General features: G+C 38.7%; 1 protein-coding gene across 3 annotated transcripts in view; it reads left to right on the plus strand.

Moving 5' to 3' along the window:
• The window catches only part of nars2 (asparaginyl-tRNA synthetase 2, mitochondrial), a 76,601-nt gene that overhangs the window by 14,870 nt on the left and 40,780 nt on the right, over positions 1-20,951 (plus strand). For all 3 annotated transcript variants that reach the window (XM_073043457.1, XM_073043458.1, XM_073043459.1), the window contains 3 exons: positions 5,699-5,839; positions 16,856-16,936; positions 19,460-19,560. In XM_073043457.1, coding sequence (XP_072899558.1) covers positions 5,699-5,839; positions 16,856-16,936; positions 19,460-19,560 — 323 coding nt within the window. The remainder of the gene's footprint in view (positions 1-5,698; positions 5,840-16,855; positions 16,937-19,459; positions 19,561-20,951) is intronic.

The raw sequence follows: 20,951 nt of genomic DNA on the forward strand, positions 1-20,951 counted from the left end.
AGTCTGTTTACATGAATTTCAAACTAAGGAGTTTTTAATTCGTGAATCCCGTCGAAGAGGAGTGATTAATTATAAAGGCCAAAAGATTAGAATCGTCGAGGATTTTTCACCTGAGGTCATGAATGAGTGTGCTAAGTTTAAAAAGGTTATGCTGGAACTTTTTAACAAAGGTTTCAAGCCTTCTGTTCGTTATCCCGCACGGCTCAAAATTATATTGAAGGATGGCTCGAAGAAGTGGTTCCATTCGGTTCAAGATGCTCAAGAATTCTTGGAATCAGAAAATTAATTGCTCAGTATCTTTCTGCATGAGTATCTGCCTCTCTTACTCTTGGTAACCCCTTGCAGCTAACGCTTTTTTTGAACATTTTAGTGTTTTACTAAGGTTTTAATGAGCTAATACCTTGAGTGTTCATGTATTTTGATTTTTGATTTTTTTGGGTATATTATACATATTTTTGAGTTTTTTCTCTATTAATAAGGCTTAGTATGGGTATTTATTATCATTTTGAAATTGCAATAATTAATCTCTGTGTTTTTGTTATGAGGTTTAAGTTTTGTTCTCTGTTGTTTTGTCTAGGTTGGAATGCAGCTAACCTTGATATAGATTGGAGTTTAATCAGCAAGATTTTTTTGTGGGGGTGACGTTATTAGTGGTTGGCTTTCTGGATTTGGGAGGGGAGGGAGGGAGGGCTTTTTTCCTGGAAGCTGTATTGGGTTCTCAGCCAAATCTGTTGCTTGGTTACCTTATCTCAAGGTTCGACATCGTTTTAATATACATTCCAGCATGGTCATTATCTTAACCTTTCTTTTAAATAGTATTAAAAATGGATCAAGCTATTAATTTACTTAGTCTTAACGTGAAAGGGTTAAATCACTCTGTGACAAGGAATAAAATTTTTGCCTATATTAAAAAAAAACTAAGGTCCTAGTTTTTTTTTACAAGGAACTCGTGTACATAAATGTGACAATCCACGCCTTTTTAGCAGATGGAAAAGGCTGTATTTTCATTCCTCTTTTTGAGCTAAATCGAGGGGAGTGGTTTCAATCTTTATAGATAGTACTGTTCATTTTGTTCAACATAAAGTAGTGCCTGATATTAATGGGCGTTTTGTTATAGTGTCAGGAAAATTAGGTAATAAATTATGGTATTCGCTAATCTGTATGCCCCGAATATGGATGACCCAGGATACTTTGAGCATTTTTTTCCACTCTTGCCAGATTTGAGTCTTTATTCACTAGTTTTGGGAGGAGACTTTAATTGCTGGTTAGATCCAGTTTTAGATCGGTCATCTTCCAAACCAGCTACCCTTACCAAATCAGGTTTATTTATTCAATCTTTCCTAATGAAATGCAGTATTGTTGATGCTTGGCGATTTTTACATCTAGAAGATAGGGAGTACTCGGTTTTTTTTCTGATGTTCACCATACGTATTCCAGGATTGATTTTTTTTTATTGATAGTCAAATGATTCCATTAGTTCGATCCTGTGAATATGAAGAGATTGCTGTTTCAGATCATGCTCCTGTGCTTCTGTCTTTAAACCTTCCTGGTCTCCCTCAAATAGATTTTGGCATTTTAATCTAACTTTGCTATCTGATAAGGATTTTTTAAAGTTTCTGGAGAAACAAATCTTTTTTTTTGAAGAGAATATGTTAGAAGAGACTTCTAGATTTATACGGGATGCTTTTAAGGCCTATATTAGTGACAAATTATTTCTTATACTGCGAGTATTAAGAAAAATGCTAATAAAGAGAGAATTGATTTAGCTAATCAGTTGAAACAATTAGACCAAAAATATGCTTTGGCTCCAGATCCTGTTTTATATAAAAGATGTGTTGAAATTAAAACTAAATATGATCTTTTAACATATCCAATTGAAGGTCAACTCCTAAAAGATAAAAGTCAGTTCTGTATTCATGGAGACAAAACAGGTGAATTATTGGCTAACCAATTAAAAATATTTATAGCTAAATGGTAAATTAAAGAAATTTGTATAGCTAATGGTGATAGGACAACTGATCATTTAGAAATAAATGATACCTTTAGAGAATTTTTTTCTAAATTTTATAGGTCTGACTCTCCTCAAGGTAATATTGTAATGAATAATTTTTAGACCAATTAAACATCCCTGTACTTTCTGTTGATAATCGAAAGCAATTGGATCAACCTATTTCTTATGAGGAAATTGCCGAGGCTGTATGTTTATTGCACTCAGGGAAGACTCCAGGTCCTGATGGAGAATTTTCTGGAGAATTTTACAAGGCTTTTTCCTCATTGCTTATACCTCATTTATGTTCTGTCTTTTTGGATTCCTTTTAAGTTGGGTAGGCTGCCACAATCTTTTTATGAAGCTTCTATTTCGCTTATTCTTAAAAAAATATATAAGAACCCAACTGAATGCTCTTCATATAGATCAATTTCTTTACTTAATGTTGATACTAAAATTCTATCCAACGTTTTGGCTTGTAGACTTGAAAATATTTTACCATCTATCATATCTGATGATCAGACTGGTTTTATTAAAAATTGCTATTCCTGTTTTAATATCCGTCATTTACTAAATTTTAAGTATTCTCCTTCTAAGGAGATATCAGAATGCATGATATCTCTAGACACTGCGAAGGCTTTTGATCGGGTTGAATGGAATTATTTATTTAAAACCTTAGAAAAATTTAACTTTTGGGCCAATTTCATTCAGTGGATTAAATTACTTTATTTATCTCCTGCTCAGGTTCTTACTAATTTTCAGAATTCTAAACCTTTTAAATTCCAACATGGAACCAGTCAAAGATGTCCTTTGAGCTCTTTGATCTGACTCCAGAACCCTTAGCTATTGCTTTTCAAGAATCTAGTGATATTACTGGTATTTTAAGGACAGGTACTACGTAAAAAGTTTCGCTCTATGTTGATGATCTATTTTATTTCTAACGTTGAGACCTCGTTACCTCCTATGCTTTCTTTACTCTTCTGCTTTAGCCAGTTTTCAGGCTATAAATTGAATTTACATAAGAGTGAATTTTTACCCTTGAATAATCTGGTTTCAATTAATACTAAGCTTCCTTTTAAAATTGTAAGAAATCAATTTACCCATTTGGGTGTAATAATTACTAAGAATTATAAACACCTACTTAAAGAAATTTTTCTTACTCTATTGAATTATGTGAAAAGGGCACTATCAAACTGGTCACCCCTCTATTGTTGATTGGTCGAATTAACTCTATTAAAATGAATATCCTGCCTAAATTTATATACCTTTTTCAGGCCTTACCCGTTTTCATTCCTAAGTCATTTTTTGATTCTCCTGATTCAATTCTATCTTCGTATTTATGAAAAAAAAATTCTCAATTAAATAAGGTTTGCTTTCAAAAAGTTAAAAGGAATAGAGGTTTAGCTTTACCAAATTTTAGGTTTTATTACTGGGCAGTTAATATACGAAATCTTAAGGTTTGGTCATATTACATTAACCGTGAGGATTGTCCAGTATGGGTCTCTTTAGAAGCTAACTCTATTAAAACATTTTCTATTATTTCTCTTCTTGGATCCTCACTTCCTTTATCTTTAAATAAACTAACTGACAATTTGGTAGTTAAATATACTTTGAGAATCTGATTACAATTTACAAAATACTTTGGTTTATCAAGATTTTCTCTTTCTAGTCCCATTTTTTCTAATTTTTTTTTAAACCTTCTATGACTGATGTAGTTTTTCAAGAATAGGATAGATTGGGTATTAAATGCTTCCAGGAATGTTTGTTGGAGGAAGTCTCTTTTCATTTGAGCAACTGTCAGCTAAATATAGCTTACCAAAAACCCACTTTTTTCGATATCTACAAATTAGAGAATTTCTGCAATCTCAATTATATACATTTCCTATGAGTCCTGATAAGAACTTATTAGATGTAATTTCTAATTTGAAACCTTTTCATAATGGCTCAATATCCAATATTTATGATATGTTGTTTGGAATAAGAGAGGCTCCTTGAGACAAAATTTAAAATGCCTGGGAACAAGATTTACAGATTTCAATTTCTGAGGAGACTTGGAATGAAATTTTTAAATTGCTTAACACTTCATCACTATGTGCTCGCCACACCCTCCTACAATTTAAAGTGGTCCACAGGGCCCATATGTCCAAAGACGAGCTATCTCATTTTTATCTGGATATATCTCCCTATTGCGATAGATGTAACAATGGAGAGGCTTCACTAATCCATATGTTTTGGACATGTCCGAGTCTTGAAATATACTGGAAGGAAGTATTCTAAACTTTTTCTGTACTTATTACAGTAAATTTTAAGCCTAACCCTTTGACTGCCTTGTTTGGTATGGTTGGAGAAAAAGGCATAGCATTGGAGATATCTGATTTGCATAGATTGGCTTTTATTTCTCTTATAGCTAGGAGGCAGTGTTGCTTAAATGGAAGGATGTTGCTCCACCTACTCACACTCAATGGTAATGTGATGTTATGTTATGCTTAAATTTAGAGAAGATCTGTAGTTCACTTTCTGATTCTAACCAAGACTTTCAAACATTGTGGGGACCATTCTTTAACTACTTTCAAAACCTTTGATTTGGTGTTAAAGTACAGATGTTGCCTAATAACATCACATAGTGATTTATAAGGATTTTTTCCTGTCTTTCTTTCTTTATCATACAGCTTTGACTTTGGTAGTGGGTTTAGATTTTTTTTTAAATATAATAAAATTATTACAATTTAAGTCACAATTTAATGTATGTGTTTGATTATGAATATAGGGTACTGCGATTGCAAGTGTGATTTAAATATAATGTATTCAGTACTATTCTATCTTTTTTTTATTCATGATATATATCCTCATGTACTCTGTATTCTTCTATGTGAAAATTAATAAACATTTGAAAAAGGAAAAATGGAAATTCCCGGTGGTCAAACATTTTAATTCTGATTCCTATTCCCATTCCGACATGTAGGCCCATGGCCTCCTCCCGTGCCACAATGAGCCCGCCCTCAGGATGGAGGAACAATACCTTATATTCCATCTGGATGAGCCTCCAACTTGATGGCATGAATTTCGATTTCTCCTCTGATAAAAAGATTTTTCCCTCCCCCTTCCCTCCTCTTCTATTCCCCACTCTGGCCTCTTAACTCTTCTCATTTGTCTGTCTCCTTCCCCTAGGTCCCCTCCTCCTTCCCTTTCTCCTGTGGTACACTCTCCTCTCCTATCAGATTCCTTCCTCTCCAGTCCTAACCTTTCCTACCCACCTGGCTTCAACTATCACCTTCTAGCCATCCACCTTTCCTTTCACCATCTTTTTATTCTGGTGCCTTCCCCTTCATCTCCAGTCCTAAAAAAAAGGTCTCGGCTCAAAATGTTGTTTATTCATTTCCATAGATGCTGCCTAAGCAGCTGAGTTCCTCCAGCCTTTTCTCTATGTAGCTCATTTATCTGTTAGCTTGTTTTGTCTGGCATCAAAAGGGAAGAAAACTAAACTTAAATTTGTATTGCTGTTTTGTAGTCTCACGGTGTATCTATAGCACGAGAGCTTATTCATAATCTTTGCTCAGATAATTTACTTTGAGTAAAAATCAAAGATTTATTTCTACTCTAGATCACTTACTTTAAATAAGTCTTATATTAGGTTTGTGGTACAGAACAAACTGGCTGAGAGATATGCTTGTAATATTATTCTGTACTGTATATGTTTGTATTCAATCATAGGATTTTCCATTCAAAATCAAGAAAAGGCATTCTTTTGAATACATAAGACAAATTCCTCATCTTCGTTGCAAAACAAATGTTTTCAGTTCACTGCTTAGAATACGAAGTGGGGCATCTGCAGCTATTCATTCATTTTTCATGGTAAGTAGATTATCACATGCTCATTTTTTTACATAATCATGTTTTTGATATTCTATTAGTAATTAAGCAATAACTGAAAATCAAAAAAACTAGATGTTGTAAATTTGAAATCAAAAAAGACATTTCTGAAAATGCTCTATACCTCCCACTTAAACCAAGGATAGGGTTTGTCTTGTCCTCATCTCTAGGTAAAAGAGATGGGGTGTGACATCGCTAATCAGGGATAGTATCACAGCTCCAGAAAGGGAGAACATTGTGGAGGGATTGTCTGCTGAGCAACACACAAAATGCTGGAAGAATTCAGCAAGACAGGCTGCATCTATGGAGCAAAATATACAGTCCCTTCATCAGGACCCGTCAACTGTTTATTCCCCTCCATAGATGCTGCCTGACCTGCTGCGTTCCTCCAGCATTTGGAGTGTTACTGTGGATTTCCAGCATTTGCAGTATCTCTTGTGTTTATGATGGTCTGCTGACTCAGTGAGGGTGGAAGTCAGAAACATGAAGAGAGCAATTTCTCTATTTAAAGAGTATTTTATGGACTTTTTCACCCTCAAATTGTGACAGAGACACAAGTGAGGTGTATATTGACAGAAAGATTTTAGAAAAATTGCAAAAAACAACAGGCATGTTGCTATATGTAACTTCAACCTCCCTAATATTGATTGGCACCTCCTTAGTGCGAAAAGTTTATATGGGGTGGAATTTGTTAAATGCATCCAAGAAGGATTCCAGAAACAATATGTTGACAAACCAGCTAAAGGATAGGCCATATTGGATCTCATACTGGGCAATGATCCTGGTCACATGATAGATCTCTTAGCGGTGAGACAGTGACCACAACTCCCTGACCTTCACTGTAGCCTTGAGCAGGGACAAGACCAGATAATTTTGCAAACTATTTAACTGGGGGAGAGTGAATTATGATGTTGTTAGGCAGTAACTTGAGCATACATTGGGAATGGATGTACATGGAAATATGGAGATTGTTTAGGAAGTGTTTTCCATGGAGTTCTGGATTGGTTTGTCCCATTAAGGCAGGGAAAGAAACTATGGGTGACAAGATGTAGACCATCTATTCATGAGGAAGAAAGAAGCATGCCCAAGGTTTAGCAAGCAGGGATCGAACAGGGCTCAAGCGAGTTACAGGCTGTTCAGAAAGGAGCTTAGGAAAGAATGGACTTGGGAAAGCTAGGTGATTCTCCAATGCCACTGAAGACCTCAACCTTAAGCCTGGTGAAGAACTCGACCTGCTGGTAAAGTGGCTTGGACGCAAGTCTGCTGAGCATGCAAACAAATTAAGGTCAATTCACATTAAACACCCCAGTGCGGCTCTTAGATTAGTCTGGCAAAGACTGGAGGAGTCTACAGATCTACAGAGGCAATGGAGACTGCTCTCTTCAACAAACTCAAATCCTTCTCCAAGATTGCCAGCAGGGTGCCACAATGCACTATGACAGGTCTCTAACAGGTTTTTCTGATTTAAGTGGTGCTTAGCTAGAGGTGGTCAGGAAACCTGTTAGAGCCCTGTCATGGTGCACAAAACTAAGGTGGACAACGCTGTCCAAAAGGATCATTGTAAGATGTTAGAAGAACCAAACCAACAGTGCCCTCTACATCAGAAACCACACCCTCTCCAGAAGTGTAGAGGCTTCAGGGAGAAAGCTCTAGAAAAGCAAAAGGCCTTCCTTAAAAAGCACCCCATATGTTTCTACTGCTGTTTTTCAACAGCCACCAGGCGAGGGACTGTAATGCTGTCATCCAGTGCTCTGAATGTGACAGCTACAAACACATTGCGGCTCTTTGTGTTGGCCCATCTCCCTGGTCTGAGAAGAACAACACAAGTACCTCCTTGCAGCATGGCTGGGAGGGAGATGTATCTGCTTTCTCTCTAGTTGCTACCTCTTCCTGTACTGAGGTCTGTGGGGAAATCTCCACCAGTAAGTCATGTTCAAAGGTCTGAATCGTCAAAGTTTACCCAGAAGGCCACTGAAAAGAAGATGTGGAAATTGTTGGCTTGGATGATCAGAGCAATGAATCTAGCTAAATCATCTTTCTTTAACATCTTCAGCCTAACCAATGGTGCCTCACTTTGTACACTTAAGACGTGCAGGTGTGTCACAGACAGTTGGAGAAAGAGCTAGAGGCTTTGTTGTTGAATCTGTAAATGGAAAGACTCATTTAGCTCTCCCCACACTCATTGAGTGTGACAAACTTCCAGACAACAGGAAGGAATTCCCACTCCAGAAGCAGTAACTCACCACCCTCACCTCAACTCCATAGCCAGCTGTCTTTTCCGTCACTTGACTCAAAGGCTGAGATTCTGCTGCTGCTAAGAAGGGACATCATACAGGTATACAAGGTACTTGAGCAATGTAATGAGCCTCCAAACACTCCCTTTGCACAGATGTTAGCACTAGGGTGGATCATAGTAAGAGACAACTGCCTAGGGAGTGCACACAGACCTTCATCCGTGAATGTCTTCAAATGTAGCATTTTAGGATACAGGCATCCCAGCCTCATGACCTCCTGCCTTAGCAGCGTCACGTCAAGGAGAGCTTCAGCCAGTCCTGTCAGCCTCGTGTCTCTCCTGCCTTGACCTCACAACTAAGAAGTTTGACAAGCAACACAACAAGCCTGGGTGAATCTGTCTTGGTCCATCCAAATCATGACAACAAACCAGCTCCTTCAATGGATGGTCTTACTATTCTTTAGTAGTTGACTGTGCTATTCAATTGATCGGGGCGTTGACTCTAATATGTTTAAAGCTTTTGTTTGTGAAAGCCATGAGTTTAGTTGGTGGTATCTTTTACAGATACCAGACGGGGAGTGTTATATCTTTCCTGATTTGGATTTTTACCTTGTCTCTAGTTACTAGATCTCAATAATTATAAATTTACAGCTGTTGATTGCTCATTAATGCATTGTTATGCAATTAGTTTTCATCATTAGGGTGGCCATTTTATATTGTTTGTAAATTTCAGTCAGAAGCAATTTGTCGGAAGTCGAGGGTATTTTTAGTTAGTGATTGAATCTGCCTTTCATTAGAATGCTGAGAAGTACTGTAAAAATACACTGATTCCTTGCATACTGTAACACGGTGAAAAGCAAAACCACCTTCAACTACAGCTATGCTGGGTCTGGAGTTATCTACCTGTCTAGCTTAAGAAAACGGGGAAAACTCTTGAGTAAGGGCAGAATAGCATCTACTTTTAATGTGCCTCTGGCTAACATCTTGAACAACTGTACAGCCACTTCAATAGTTAACCATTCTTCCTTCAGTATCTTCCTCCTCTGCTGGTTCCAAGTCAATTAGCATCTATCTGGCCATATTTAATGGATCACCTCTAGGAGCTTTTCAAGGTTCGATTTATACCTTAAACCTTTTTATTTAAATTCCTCCCCTTGGTGACTGGATCCCAAAGCACAAATTTTTGGAAGTGAAATGCATGTTATTATCTGCAGACTTGACTATTCTATTGCTTGGTCAACCTACCTCCTTTCAATTTTCATAAACCTAAACTCATCCAGACCTCTGCTGCATATATCCCAATTCTGTCAACTCCTTTGCTTGTTGGACTGCTATGTTCTTGTTTTAGTATTTCAGTCCTTCTGTTCACATACCTCTAATTTCAATTCTCTCTATCCTTGTAACTTATGGCTTTTTCTTAAGTGATCCAGTTTTAAATCCTTCTGACTCTTCAATTTGTAACATTACCCCTATTTCAGTATGCACTTGTGTTTTCTGACCTACTGAAAGTTTCCACATTTTCTGTTCCCACATTTCCAGCAGCTACAGTTTTTTAAATTATTTTCATTTGGTGACAAGCAGCTTACCTTTGGTTTCCTTGCCCTTAAGCTCACCACTTCTCTCTCACCTTGTTTAAAATGTCCTAAAATATTTTTTCTTCTGCTATCCTTTCATAATAGTTTGGCTGTATCAGTTTTTGTTTCATGATGTTCTTCTGTGTTTTAGAGTGTTATCCTACACTAAGGAGTTACTTAAATGTGACATCTCATTTATTTCAAAACAGTTAACTGGAATTGATGAATGTTTAAGGCAGTGATTAAAAAAACAAGATTAAGTTACTAACTTTTAAGATGGTCATACTGCAAATCAATTTTTATTTTGAAATAGCATCTGTCTATCCATATTTCAAAAATATGTAATAACTGGTCTTAGCAACCTAGTATGACATAACTGGTCTTAGCAATCTAGTATGGATTCAGAGCAAGAAGGCTGCGGGTGAACGGCTAAGGATTTCCGGAGCGAAGGCAGTTTTACTACTCAGGGTAAAAGAGAGGGAAGACTGCGCAGGCGTGTGATGTCAGCTGTACAGTGGGAAAAGTTTAAAAAGAAGACCGCAATATCCAGTGGATAGCATTTGGAGCGGGCAGCGAAGTGAGAGGCAGCAGAGTAGCAGGCCTTTGGCTCAACGGGCTTAGGCAGTAATGAGGCGAGGTAGGTCTACCTGTGTTAATTACGGAAAGGAAGTAGTATGTGTGTGTGAGGCCGGTTTCCTGTGCTCGGTGTCATATGTGAGAGGTCCTGAAGTCTCCCAGCCTCCCGGACGGTCATATCTGCACCCGGTGTGTCGAGCTGCAGCTCCTAAAGGACCGAGTTAGGGAACTGGAGATGCAGCTCAATGACCTTCGCCTGGTCAGGGAGAGCGAGGAAGTGATAGGAGTAATAGGCAGGTGGTCACACCGGAGCCACGGGAGACAGACAAGTGGGTAACAGTCAGGAGAGGGAAGGGGAAGAGCCAGGTACTACAGAGTACCCCTGTGGCTGTACCCCTTGACAATAAGTACTCATGTTTGAGTACTGTTGGTTGGGGGGGGGGGGGGGTGGGAAACAGCCTACCTGGGGGAAGCAACAGTGGCCGCGTCATTGGCACAGAGTCTGGCCCTGTGGCTCAGAAGGGTAGGCAAAGGAAGAGGATGGCAGCAGTGATAGGGGACTCTATAGTTGGGGGGTCAGACAGGCGATTCTGTGGACGCAGGAAAGAAACTCGGATGGTAGTTTGCCTCCCAGGTACCAGGGTCCAGTATGTTTCAGATCGCATCCAAGGTATCCTGCAGTGGGAGGGAGAACAGCCAGAGATTGTGGTACCAATGACATAGGTAGGAAAAGGGAAGAGGTCCTGAAAAAAGACTACAGAGAGTTAGGAAGGAAGTTGAGAAGCAGGACCACAAAGGTAGTAATCTCGGGATTACTGCCTGTGCCACGCGACAGTGAGTATAGGAATAGAATGAGGTGGAGGATAAATGCGTGGTTGAGGGATTGGAGCAGGGGGCAGGGATTCAGATTTCTGGATCATTGGGACCTCTTTGGGGGCAGGTGTGACCTGTACAAGAAGGACAGGTTGCACTTAAATCCCAGGGGGACCAATATCCTGGCGGGGAGGTTTGCTAAGGCTACTGGGGAGAGTTTAAACTAGAATTGTTGGTGGGTGTAAACCGAACTGAAGAGACTGGGGAAGAGGTGGTTGGCTCACAAATAGAGAAAGCTTGGAGACAGTGTGTGAGGGTGGATAGGCAGGTGATAGAGAAGGGACATGCTCAGATGGAAAGTTTGAGATGTGTCGATTTTAATGCAAGGAGTATTGTGAACAAAGCGGATGAGCTTAGAATATGGATCAACACTTGGAGCTATGATGTGGTGGTCATTACAGAGACTTGGATGGCTCAGGGACAGGAATGGTTACTTCAAGTGCCGGGTTTTAGATGTTTCAAAAAGGACAAGGAGGGAGGCAAAAGAGGGGGGCATGGCACTGTTGATCAGAGATAATGTCATGGCTGCAGAAAAGGAGGACATCATGGAAGGATTGTCTACAGAGTCTCTGTGGGTGAAGGTTAAGAACAGAAAGCAGTCAATAACTTTATTGGGTGTTTTTTATAGGCCGCCCAATAGTAACAGAGACATCAAGGAGCAGATAGGGAAACAGATCCTGGAAAGGTGTAGTAATAACAGAGTTGTCGTGTTGGGAAATTTTAATTTCCCAAATATCTATTGGCATCTCCCTAGAGCAAGGGATTTAGATGGGGTGGAGTTTGTTAGGTGTGTTCAGGAAGGTTTCTTAACACAATATGTAGATAAGCCTGCAAGAGGAGAGACTGTACTTGATTTTGTATTGGGAATTGAACCTGGTCAGGTGTCAGATCTCACAGTGGGAGAGCATTTTGGAGATAGTGATAATAATTCTATCTTCTTTACAATAGCATTGGAGAGAGGATAGGAACAGACGAGTTAGAAAAGCGTTTAATTGGAGTGAGGGGAATTATGAGGCTATCAAGCAGGAAATTGGAAGCTTAAATTGGGAACAGATGTCCTTAGGGAAAGGTATGGAAGAAATGTGGCAAATGTTCAGGGGATATTTGTATGGAGTTCTCCAATGAGACAGGGAAGGTATGGTAGGATACAGGAACCGTGGTGTACAAAGTCTGTAATAAATCTAGTCAAGAAGAAAAGCTTACAAAAAGTTCAGAGAATAAGGAAATATTAGGGATCTAGAATATTATAAGGCTAACATGAAGGAGCTTAAAAGGAAATTAGGAGAGCCAGAAGGGGCCATGAGAAGGTCTTGGTGGGCAGGATTAAGGAAAACCCCAAGGTGTTCTTCAAGTATGTGAAGAGCAAGAGGATAAGACGTGAAAGAATAGGACCTATTGTGTGACAGTGGGAAAGTGTGTATAAAACTGGAGGAAATAGCAGGGGTATTTAATGAATACTTTACTTCAGTATTCTCTATGGAAAAGGATCCTAGTGATTGTACTGCAGACTTGCAGCAGACTGAAAAGCTTGAGCATGTATATATTAAGAAATAGGAAAGCATATTTCATTGGAAAGCATCAAGTTGGTTAAGTCGCCGGGACTGGATGAGATGTACCCCAGGCTACTGTGTGAGGCAAGGGAGGAGATTGCTGAGCCTCTGGCCATGATCTTTGAGTCATCAATGGGGACGGGAGTGGTTCTGGAGGATTGGAGGGTTGTAGATGTTCCTTTATTCAAGAAAGGGAGTTGAGATAGCCCAGGAAATTATAGACCAGTGAGTCTTACTTCAGTGGTTGGTAAGTTGATGGAGAAGATCCTGAGAGGCAGGATTTATTAACATTTGCAGAGGTCATAATACGATTAGGAATAGTCGGCATGGTTTTGTCAAGGGTAGGTCGTGCCTTACGAGCCTGATTGAATTTTTTGAGGATGTGACTAAACACATTGGTAAAGGAAGAGCAATAGATGTAGTGTATATGGATTTCAGCAAGGCATTTGATAAGGTACCCTATGCAAGTCCTATTGAGAAAGTAAGGAGGCATGGGATCCAAAGGGACATTGCTTTGTGGATCCAGAATTGGCTTGCCCACAGAAGGCAGAGAGTGATTGTAGACGGGTCATATTCTGCATGGAGGTCGGTGACCAGTGGTGTGTCTCAGGGATCTGTTCTGGGACCCTTACTCTTCGTGATTTTTATAAATGACCTGGATGAGGAAGTGGAGGGATGGGTTAGTAAGTTTGCTGATGACACAAAGGTTGGAGATGTTGTGGTTAGTGTGGAGGGCTGTCAGAGGTTGCAGCAGGACATTGATAGGATGCAAAACTGGGCTGAGAAGTGGCAGGTGGAGTTCGACCCAGATAAGTGTGAAGTGGTTCATTTTGGTAGGTCAAATATGATGGCAGAATATAGCATTAATGGTAAGACTCTTGGCAGTGTGGAGGATCAGAGGGATCTTGGGGTTCGAGTCCATAGGATGCTCAAAGCAGCAGCACAGCTTGATGCTGTGGTTAAGAATGCATACAGTGTATTGGCCTTCATTAATCGTGGAATTGAATTTAGGAGCTGAGAGGTAATGTTGCAGCTATATAGGACCCTGGTCAGACCCCACTTGGAGTACTGTGCTCAGTCCTGGTTGCCTCACTACAGGAAGGATGTGGAAGCCATAGAAAGGGTGCAGAGGAGATTTGCAAGGATGTTGCCTAGATTGGGGAGCATGCCTTATGAAAACAGATAGATAGATAGATACTTTATTCATCCCCATGGGGAAATTCAACTTTTTTCCAATGTCCCATACACTTGTTGTAGCAAAACTGATTACATACAATACTTAACTCAGTAAAAAAGATATGCATCTAAATCACTATCTCAAAAAGCATTAATAATAGCTTTTAAAAAGTTCTTCAGTCCTGGCGGTAGAATTGTAAAGCCTAATGGCATTGGGGAGTATTGACCTCTTCATCCTGTCTGAGGAGCATTGCATCGATAGTAACCTGTCGCTGAAACTGCTTCTCTGTCTCTGGATGGTGCTATGTAGAGGATGTTCAGAGTTATCCATAATTGACCGTAGCCTACTCAGTGCCCTTCGCTCAGCTACCGATGTTAAACTCTCCAGTACTTTGCCCACGACAGAGCCCGCCTTCCTTACCAGCTTATTAAGACGTGAGGCGTCCCTCTTCTTAATGCTTCCTCCCCAACATGCCACCACAAAGAAGAGGGCGCTCTCCACAACTGACCTATAGAGCATCTTCAGCATCTCACTACAGATATTGAATGACGCCAACCTTCTTAGGAAGTACAGTCGACTCTGTGCCTTCCTGCACAAGGCATCTGTGTTGGCAGTCCAGTCTAGCTTCTCGTCTAACTGTACTCCCAGATACTTGTAGGTCTTAACCTGCTCCACACATTCTCCATTAATGATCACTGGCTCCATATGAGGCCTAGGTCTCCTAAAGTTCACCACCATCTCCTTGGTCTTGGTGATATTGAGACGCAGGTAGTTTGAGTTGCACCATATCACAAAGTCCAGTATCAGTTTCCTATACTCCTCCTCCTGTCCATTCCTGACACACCCCACTATGGCCGTGTCATCAGCGAACTTCTGCACATGGCAGGACTCCGAGTTATATTGGAAGTCTGATGTGTACAGGGTGAACAGGACCGGAGAGAGTACGGTTCCCTGAGAGTGAACGCAGCCTTTTCTCCTTGGGGCGATGGAAGATGAGAGGTGACCTGATAGAGGTGTATAAGATGATGAGAGGCATTAATTGTGTGGATAGTCAGAGGCTTTTTCCCAGGGCTGAAATTGTTGTCACAAGAGGACACCAGTTTAAGGTGCTGGGGAGTAGAGTAGGTACAGAGGTGATACCGGGGGTAAGTTTTTTTACTCAAAGTGGTGAGCGTTTGGAATGGGCTGCCAGCAATGGTGGTGGTGGCGGATACAATAGGGTCTTTTAAGAGATTTCTGGATAGGTACATGGAGCTTAGAAAAATAGAGGCTATGGGGAAATCTAGAAATTTCTAAGGTAGGGATATGTTCGGCACGACTTTGTGGGCTGAAGGGCCTGTATTGTGCTGTAGGTTTTCTATTCTATGAAAAATATAAAGTTTGATCTTGAAAAGTATTTAATTTTGGCTCATTCAGGAGTTAAATCAAAAAGAACTTGGTAAGATCTTGGACACAAATAAGAGAAAATCTGCAGATGCTGGAAATCCAAGCAACACACACAAAATGCTGGAGGAACTCAGCAGGTCAGGCACCTTTGAAGGGTCTCAGCTCGAAATGTTGACTGTTTACTCTTTTCCATAGATGCTGCCTGATCTGCTGAGTTCCTCCAGCATTTTGTATGAGATCTTGATTGCATTTGCATTTTTGCACTCCAGTTTCTTGGAAAGCTTATACAATGGAGTCATTTACTTTCGTCTTGAAAATGTCCAGCAAGTACATTGAAGTGGCACTGTAATTGTAGATATAATTTTTGTCTCATTTTTCCCATTCTGAATATAAAGAAAAGGAAGTAGATAATCTCTTCATTCGTCAATCAGTTGAACTGTGTGGTACAAAATCACTTTGTATAATTGTATTACTGTTGAATCTGACAAAATATAAATGAAACCAAATTTAATTTCTGAAGTGATTTTTAAATGGAGAAGCAGCTACCACTTTGGTTGGTGACCTTCCATCGGAAACAGCCATCGATATGTAAGATGAATTTTTAAAAAAGACTGCAATTCTGGAAACCAGAAAGAAAACACATAATGCTGGAAGCACCCAGCGGGGTCAAGTGTTTTAGCTCTTGTTAGCTAAAATACTAAAATATTAGCTAAAGTATTAGCTCTTGTTTCTCTTTCCATTGATGCTTCCTGATATTAAATGTTAACTTGATTTCTTTTGTTTTATAACACAGAACTGTGGAACAGTGCTAAGATCAATTTAATAATTATGTAAAGATAATTTCTTGCTTAGTTCTATGTCCTGGAAATTGAAAAGTATTACAAATTTGACTGGCAACATTTCAATTTGCTCAATAAATTTGCTTTATTCAAAGCTTACTGTGGCACTCTTTCTCTGAAAAAAGTCTTTTAGAATCTAGAAATAAAATACATTAATAATAAAGTAATAATAAAATATATTAAATTGCCATACTGATTAATGTTTAATTCTGCTTTGGAAATAATAACGTATGTGTCTGATTCTTTTAAAATAACATTTGTTGCTTACTATATTCATTTATTATTGTTTGATATACATATACAAATGAATACTATCCTTCTAATAATTTAGTTTTATTTTAGATATATACCCATGTTTTACAAGACAAAGTAATTTGATTTCTCGAGGTTCTGTTTGCAATACACATTACCTGATCAGGCCATTATACAACTCTATATCTACCTTATGTTGGACTCTAAATGACAAGCCACTCAATTCAGGAGTAATTAAAAATGAAAATAATTGCCTGCCTTGGCATCAAAGACTGACTCCTGGAAAATTGATTTAAAAAAAATGAAATATCAAAACGACCCATAGCAATTGACAGGCCTCTGCTGAGGGAGATTTTCCTAACATTAATTTGATCACTGAATTTAAATGTTCTAATTGTGGCCAGAATGGGAATTATAAAAGATGTATATTCTTTAATGGTATAACAAGCTCAGTTTTAGATTATTTGGAATTAATTTTATTAATGTGCAGTACAGAGTTAAGTGGGCATACTCTAAATATTTTGACTTTAAATTATAGAATAATGGATTTGTTCAGATACACACACCTATTATAACATCAAATGATTGTGAAGGAGCTGGAGAGCTGTTCCAAGTTGAAGTGAGTATCCCACTGAACCAGATGTTAAGTGGAGTAGACTGATAACAATATTGTGTGCAATGTTTTCTCTGAATTTTTTAGTATTGATGGCAACTGAGAAACCAATAATTGGTTAATGTAATGAGTGAGAATTACAGATCATTAAGTTTAAGCGTACATATGTGCCTTACATAGTTGATTGGATGCCTGTTTTATGACAACTGAGCAAATATTACTTCAGTGTACTAAGTCATGGTTGAATAATGAAGACCATAACATTAATCAGATATTACTTATTTACTGCCTGGTACGCCTGCTGGCATTAGCAGTGAAGGTCCAACATCTGAATCTATCCTTGGGCATCATACCATCGCACACAGATGTAAAAAGATTTCTTCATTGTTTGCATAACAATTTTGTTTGACCAGTCTGAGCTGAACCCCCGAACCTGGAGGACAAATGGGCCACTCTTGGTCTGGCCTCTAATCATTATCAAGTATCCCACCAACCAGGCCATTCTCCTTTCTCACTGCTGCCACCAGGAAGAATTTACAGGAGCCTAAGTTATTACCCCTCAACCATCAGGCTCTTGAAGCAGAGGGAGTAATTTCACTCACCCCATTACTGAACTGTTCCCAGAACCTCTGAACTCACTTTCGAGACTCTTCATCTCATGTTCTCGATATTCACTATTATTATGTTTATTTTTTTATTTGCACAGCTGTCATTTGCACATTGTTTGGGCATCCTGTTGGGAGCAGTCTTTCATGGATTCTACTTCTTGTATTTACTATTACATATTATTTATTGCAAGTTACTATAAATTGCACATTGCACATTTAGACAGAGACGTAAAGATTTTTACTCCTCATATGTGAAGGATGCAAGTAATAAAGTCAATTCAATACCATGAATACCCACAGGAAAATTAATCATAGGATTGTGTATAGTGACATATATGTACGATATATGTACTTTGATGACCCACCCACTCCCCCTCCCCCTCCCCCACCGCCCCAGTTTCATTGGGCTGCGTAAGTCTAGGGAATACAAATCTTTGGTCCCTCCAAACCCATGAGATTGAGTTGGCTCTCCCATGCCAAACCGTGGTTTGTGTGGATGCTGTGAATTTGCTACCCTGTTACAACTCAGTGCCAAGAAATAGCAGACAGCACACTGCATATGATCAAAGGAATTATATTTATCAATCTTAACTAATGTGTTAGTAAAGAAAAAACAAAAAAGGCCCATTATAATTAAACAGTCAAATGTGCACAAGTTGGAGATCACCTCTTCCAAAAGTCAAACATATTCACCGATCCTCAGCAATTCCTCGACACCTTACTCCATTGAATCACGGCCCCCCACACCAGGTCGAATCCTGCAAGGAGTGCTCCCCAGCATCTTCTCTCTTCCTCTTCCACCGAACCAGAGACCCAGCTCACGCTGGTGTCAGGCCCACTCCCCTGATTGGATGGCTCACATTACAAAGCACCTGTTACCTCTTACCACAACCCAAACACTGCTTCTACAGAAAGACCATTACGTTAATGAAACCTTTCCCAGGGTGTTACATTGAGAATACGTTTACTTTGAACTTTGACTTGCCTCTCCTGCAAGTTAGTAGCAACCTGTTTTATGTAAAATACATGAGTAATTGTATAGCATTTTAACTCCATCTTTAATAATAATTTCTATAGCTCCATTTCTTGTTTTTGGCTGTATGCAGATAATTCATGAAAATTGCTTGTTTACCATCTTATCTGTTCAGGCTAATTAGCTATTCTTCCACTTAAAGAAAACAGAATTTGCATAGGGAAGAACAGGTCAGTTGGCTTCTGAAAACAAACAGTGAGTTAATGCATTAGATAAAGAACCTCATTACAAATGATTTTATAGTGTTATGTCTCACTGAATATTTAAAACATAAGGTTAGGGTCTGATTATAGTGCAGGTGAAAACACTAAATCCAGCTAATTGATGTCTGTGTCTGATGCCACTAAATAAGTCAAGAGTAATTAGTGTTTGAGAGTTTGATTATATAAATACAGCTCTTTCATGACTCCTTGTATTCATTTAATTTAAAATGGGATCATTGGAGTAAAACGGATCATGTTTATGGTTTTGTTAAAGAGGGAAAGGTGTTGAGCCAGTATGTCTATGAAGAGAATTCAGGAATGTAGGACCCAAGCAGCTGAAAGAGGTTGAAAAGAGTCTGGCACAGCTTGAAACAGTGACATTGAATTGGTGGTTCATAGTCATGAAATTGTCGGTGGGGGGGGGGTAAGGTATTGGGATTTGGTTTTCTCCGTGTTCCGCTAGAGGGAATTTACAGCACATCTGAAGTGGCAGAGAGAAAAGCTATTTACTGGGAGAAATGTGAATAAGAATAATTTTTACCAAGCAAATGGTGAGGATATAGCCTGAATAAACCAGACACATTTTAAAATAGAAAGATTGAAGTAAATATTTAAATGCTGTGACTTATGAGATGGTAGAAAATAAAATGTTAAATACAACATAAATTGTTTATTTTTGTTGCAGCCTGCAAGCAAACCAACTGAAAAATGTCATCAGTCTCATTTTTTTGGTGTTCCATCCTTCTTAACTGTATCCGGACAGCTGCATTTGGAAGTAATGACAGGGTAAATGGCATTTTAACAAATCAGTAAGGTCTGTTTTCCAGCATTCATAGCTAAATACCAATAAACATGATAAAAATTTTATAAGCATGGAACTGATGTTCTGCAAATCAAACATGAAAATAAGCAATGCAAGATCATTGGCATTTTGAAGAAAAACAGATCAGGTATGGCAGAGAGGAACAAATTAAATCCCAGAGCATGCTTGCTGTAATTACCATTACTTTAATTGATCCATATCATTAGAATGGGCAGTGTAATAGCACTGCTCCCAGAACAGCTGCTTCACAGCATCAGAGATGCAGGATAAATTCTGACTTTGGGTGGTGTCTGTGTGGATTTTACAGTCTGTTTCACTGTCTTTTCAATGACTTTTCAACTGAACTTCATATTCAAAACATTCCTCCCTCAACTATGACCATTTGCATCCTGTAATAATTACAATTTTCTCAAACCGTGTCTCAGTCATGTTCTTGGGGTCCAATAATAGAGCATGAAACAATGATTCTGATCTTTCTGAAGTGGAATAGTTGTTTGTAGTTCATATTTCCTGTTCCTTAAGTGGTCAAGCAGTATGTTGTAGAGAGTCCACTCCAATTATGCCCTGTAACAAAAGGCAAGTTTTGGAGCTGAGCCCTGCCCTCTGACAAAGGTGCCAATGAATAGAGTTGCTTTTTACATGTCATTGAACTCGAGACATTTAAAAACATTTGAATATTTTAAAAGTAGTTGTTGGTAACAACATTTTTTGGTACTTTACTATTCCATTAAAATGTAAATTTGGCTTAACTAGTTCAAATTTCTGTTTCTGTCTTCGTGAATTTGGAACTGCTGTTTCTAGTTCCTTCGTAAATCGTTGGTTTTTATTTACTTTTATAACGTTTTGTGATGCCAGTACTTAGACTTTCATTTAGCAACCTCAGCAAATCACTTTTCTTCATGTTCATTTCATACTTGCCATGAATCATTTCAGGTTAAGGAAGAGCACTACAATGCTAGAGGGTTATGCAAGAAATCTCAAAAGTTTTAAGTACAAAAAGGAAACTTGGACTTGCATTGTCCCTTTTTCACTCTTTGAAATTCAAAAGTGCTTTACAAGTGTTAAAGTGTTTTTGCCGAGTCCTCAGAGTCATAATGTAGGAAAAACAACAGATGGCTTCTCTTTATCCAAGTGCTTTCCTAGTGGATAATAATCAAGACCTACTCTTTAAAATGCTATATGAAGTGACAATTCATGAACAATGAATAACAATTTTTATTAATGATTTAAATGCTTCACTCGGAATTCCTTCTGGAAGATTTGAGATCTGTAGCTAGCAGGTACTGGAAACCCGAATTTGATCCATCTGCAAATATATAAAATAATTTTTGGTTGGTGTTCTTATTTTACATCA

Source organism: Hemitrygon akajei, chromosome 4 (assembly GCF_048418815.1).
Source record: "Hemitrygon akajei chromosome 4, sHemAka1.3, whole genome shotgun sequence".
NCBI classification, from domain to species: Eukaryota; Metazoa; Chordata; class Chondrichthyes; order Myliobatiformes; family Dasyatidae; genus Hemitrygon; species Hemitrygon akajei.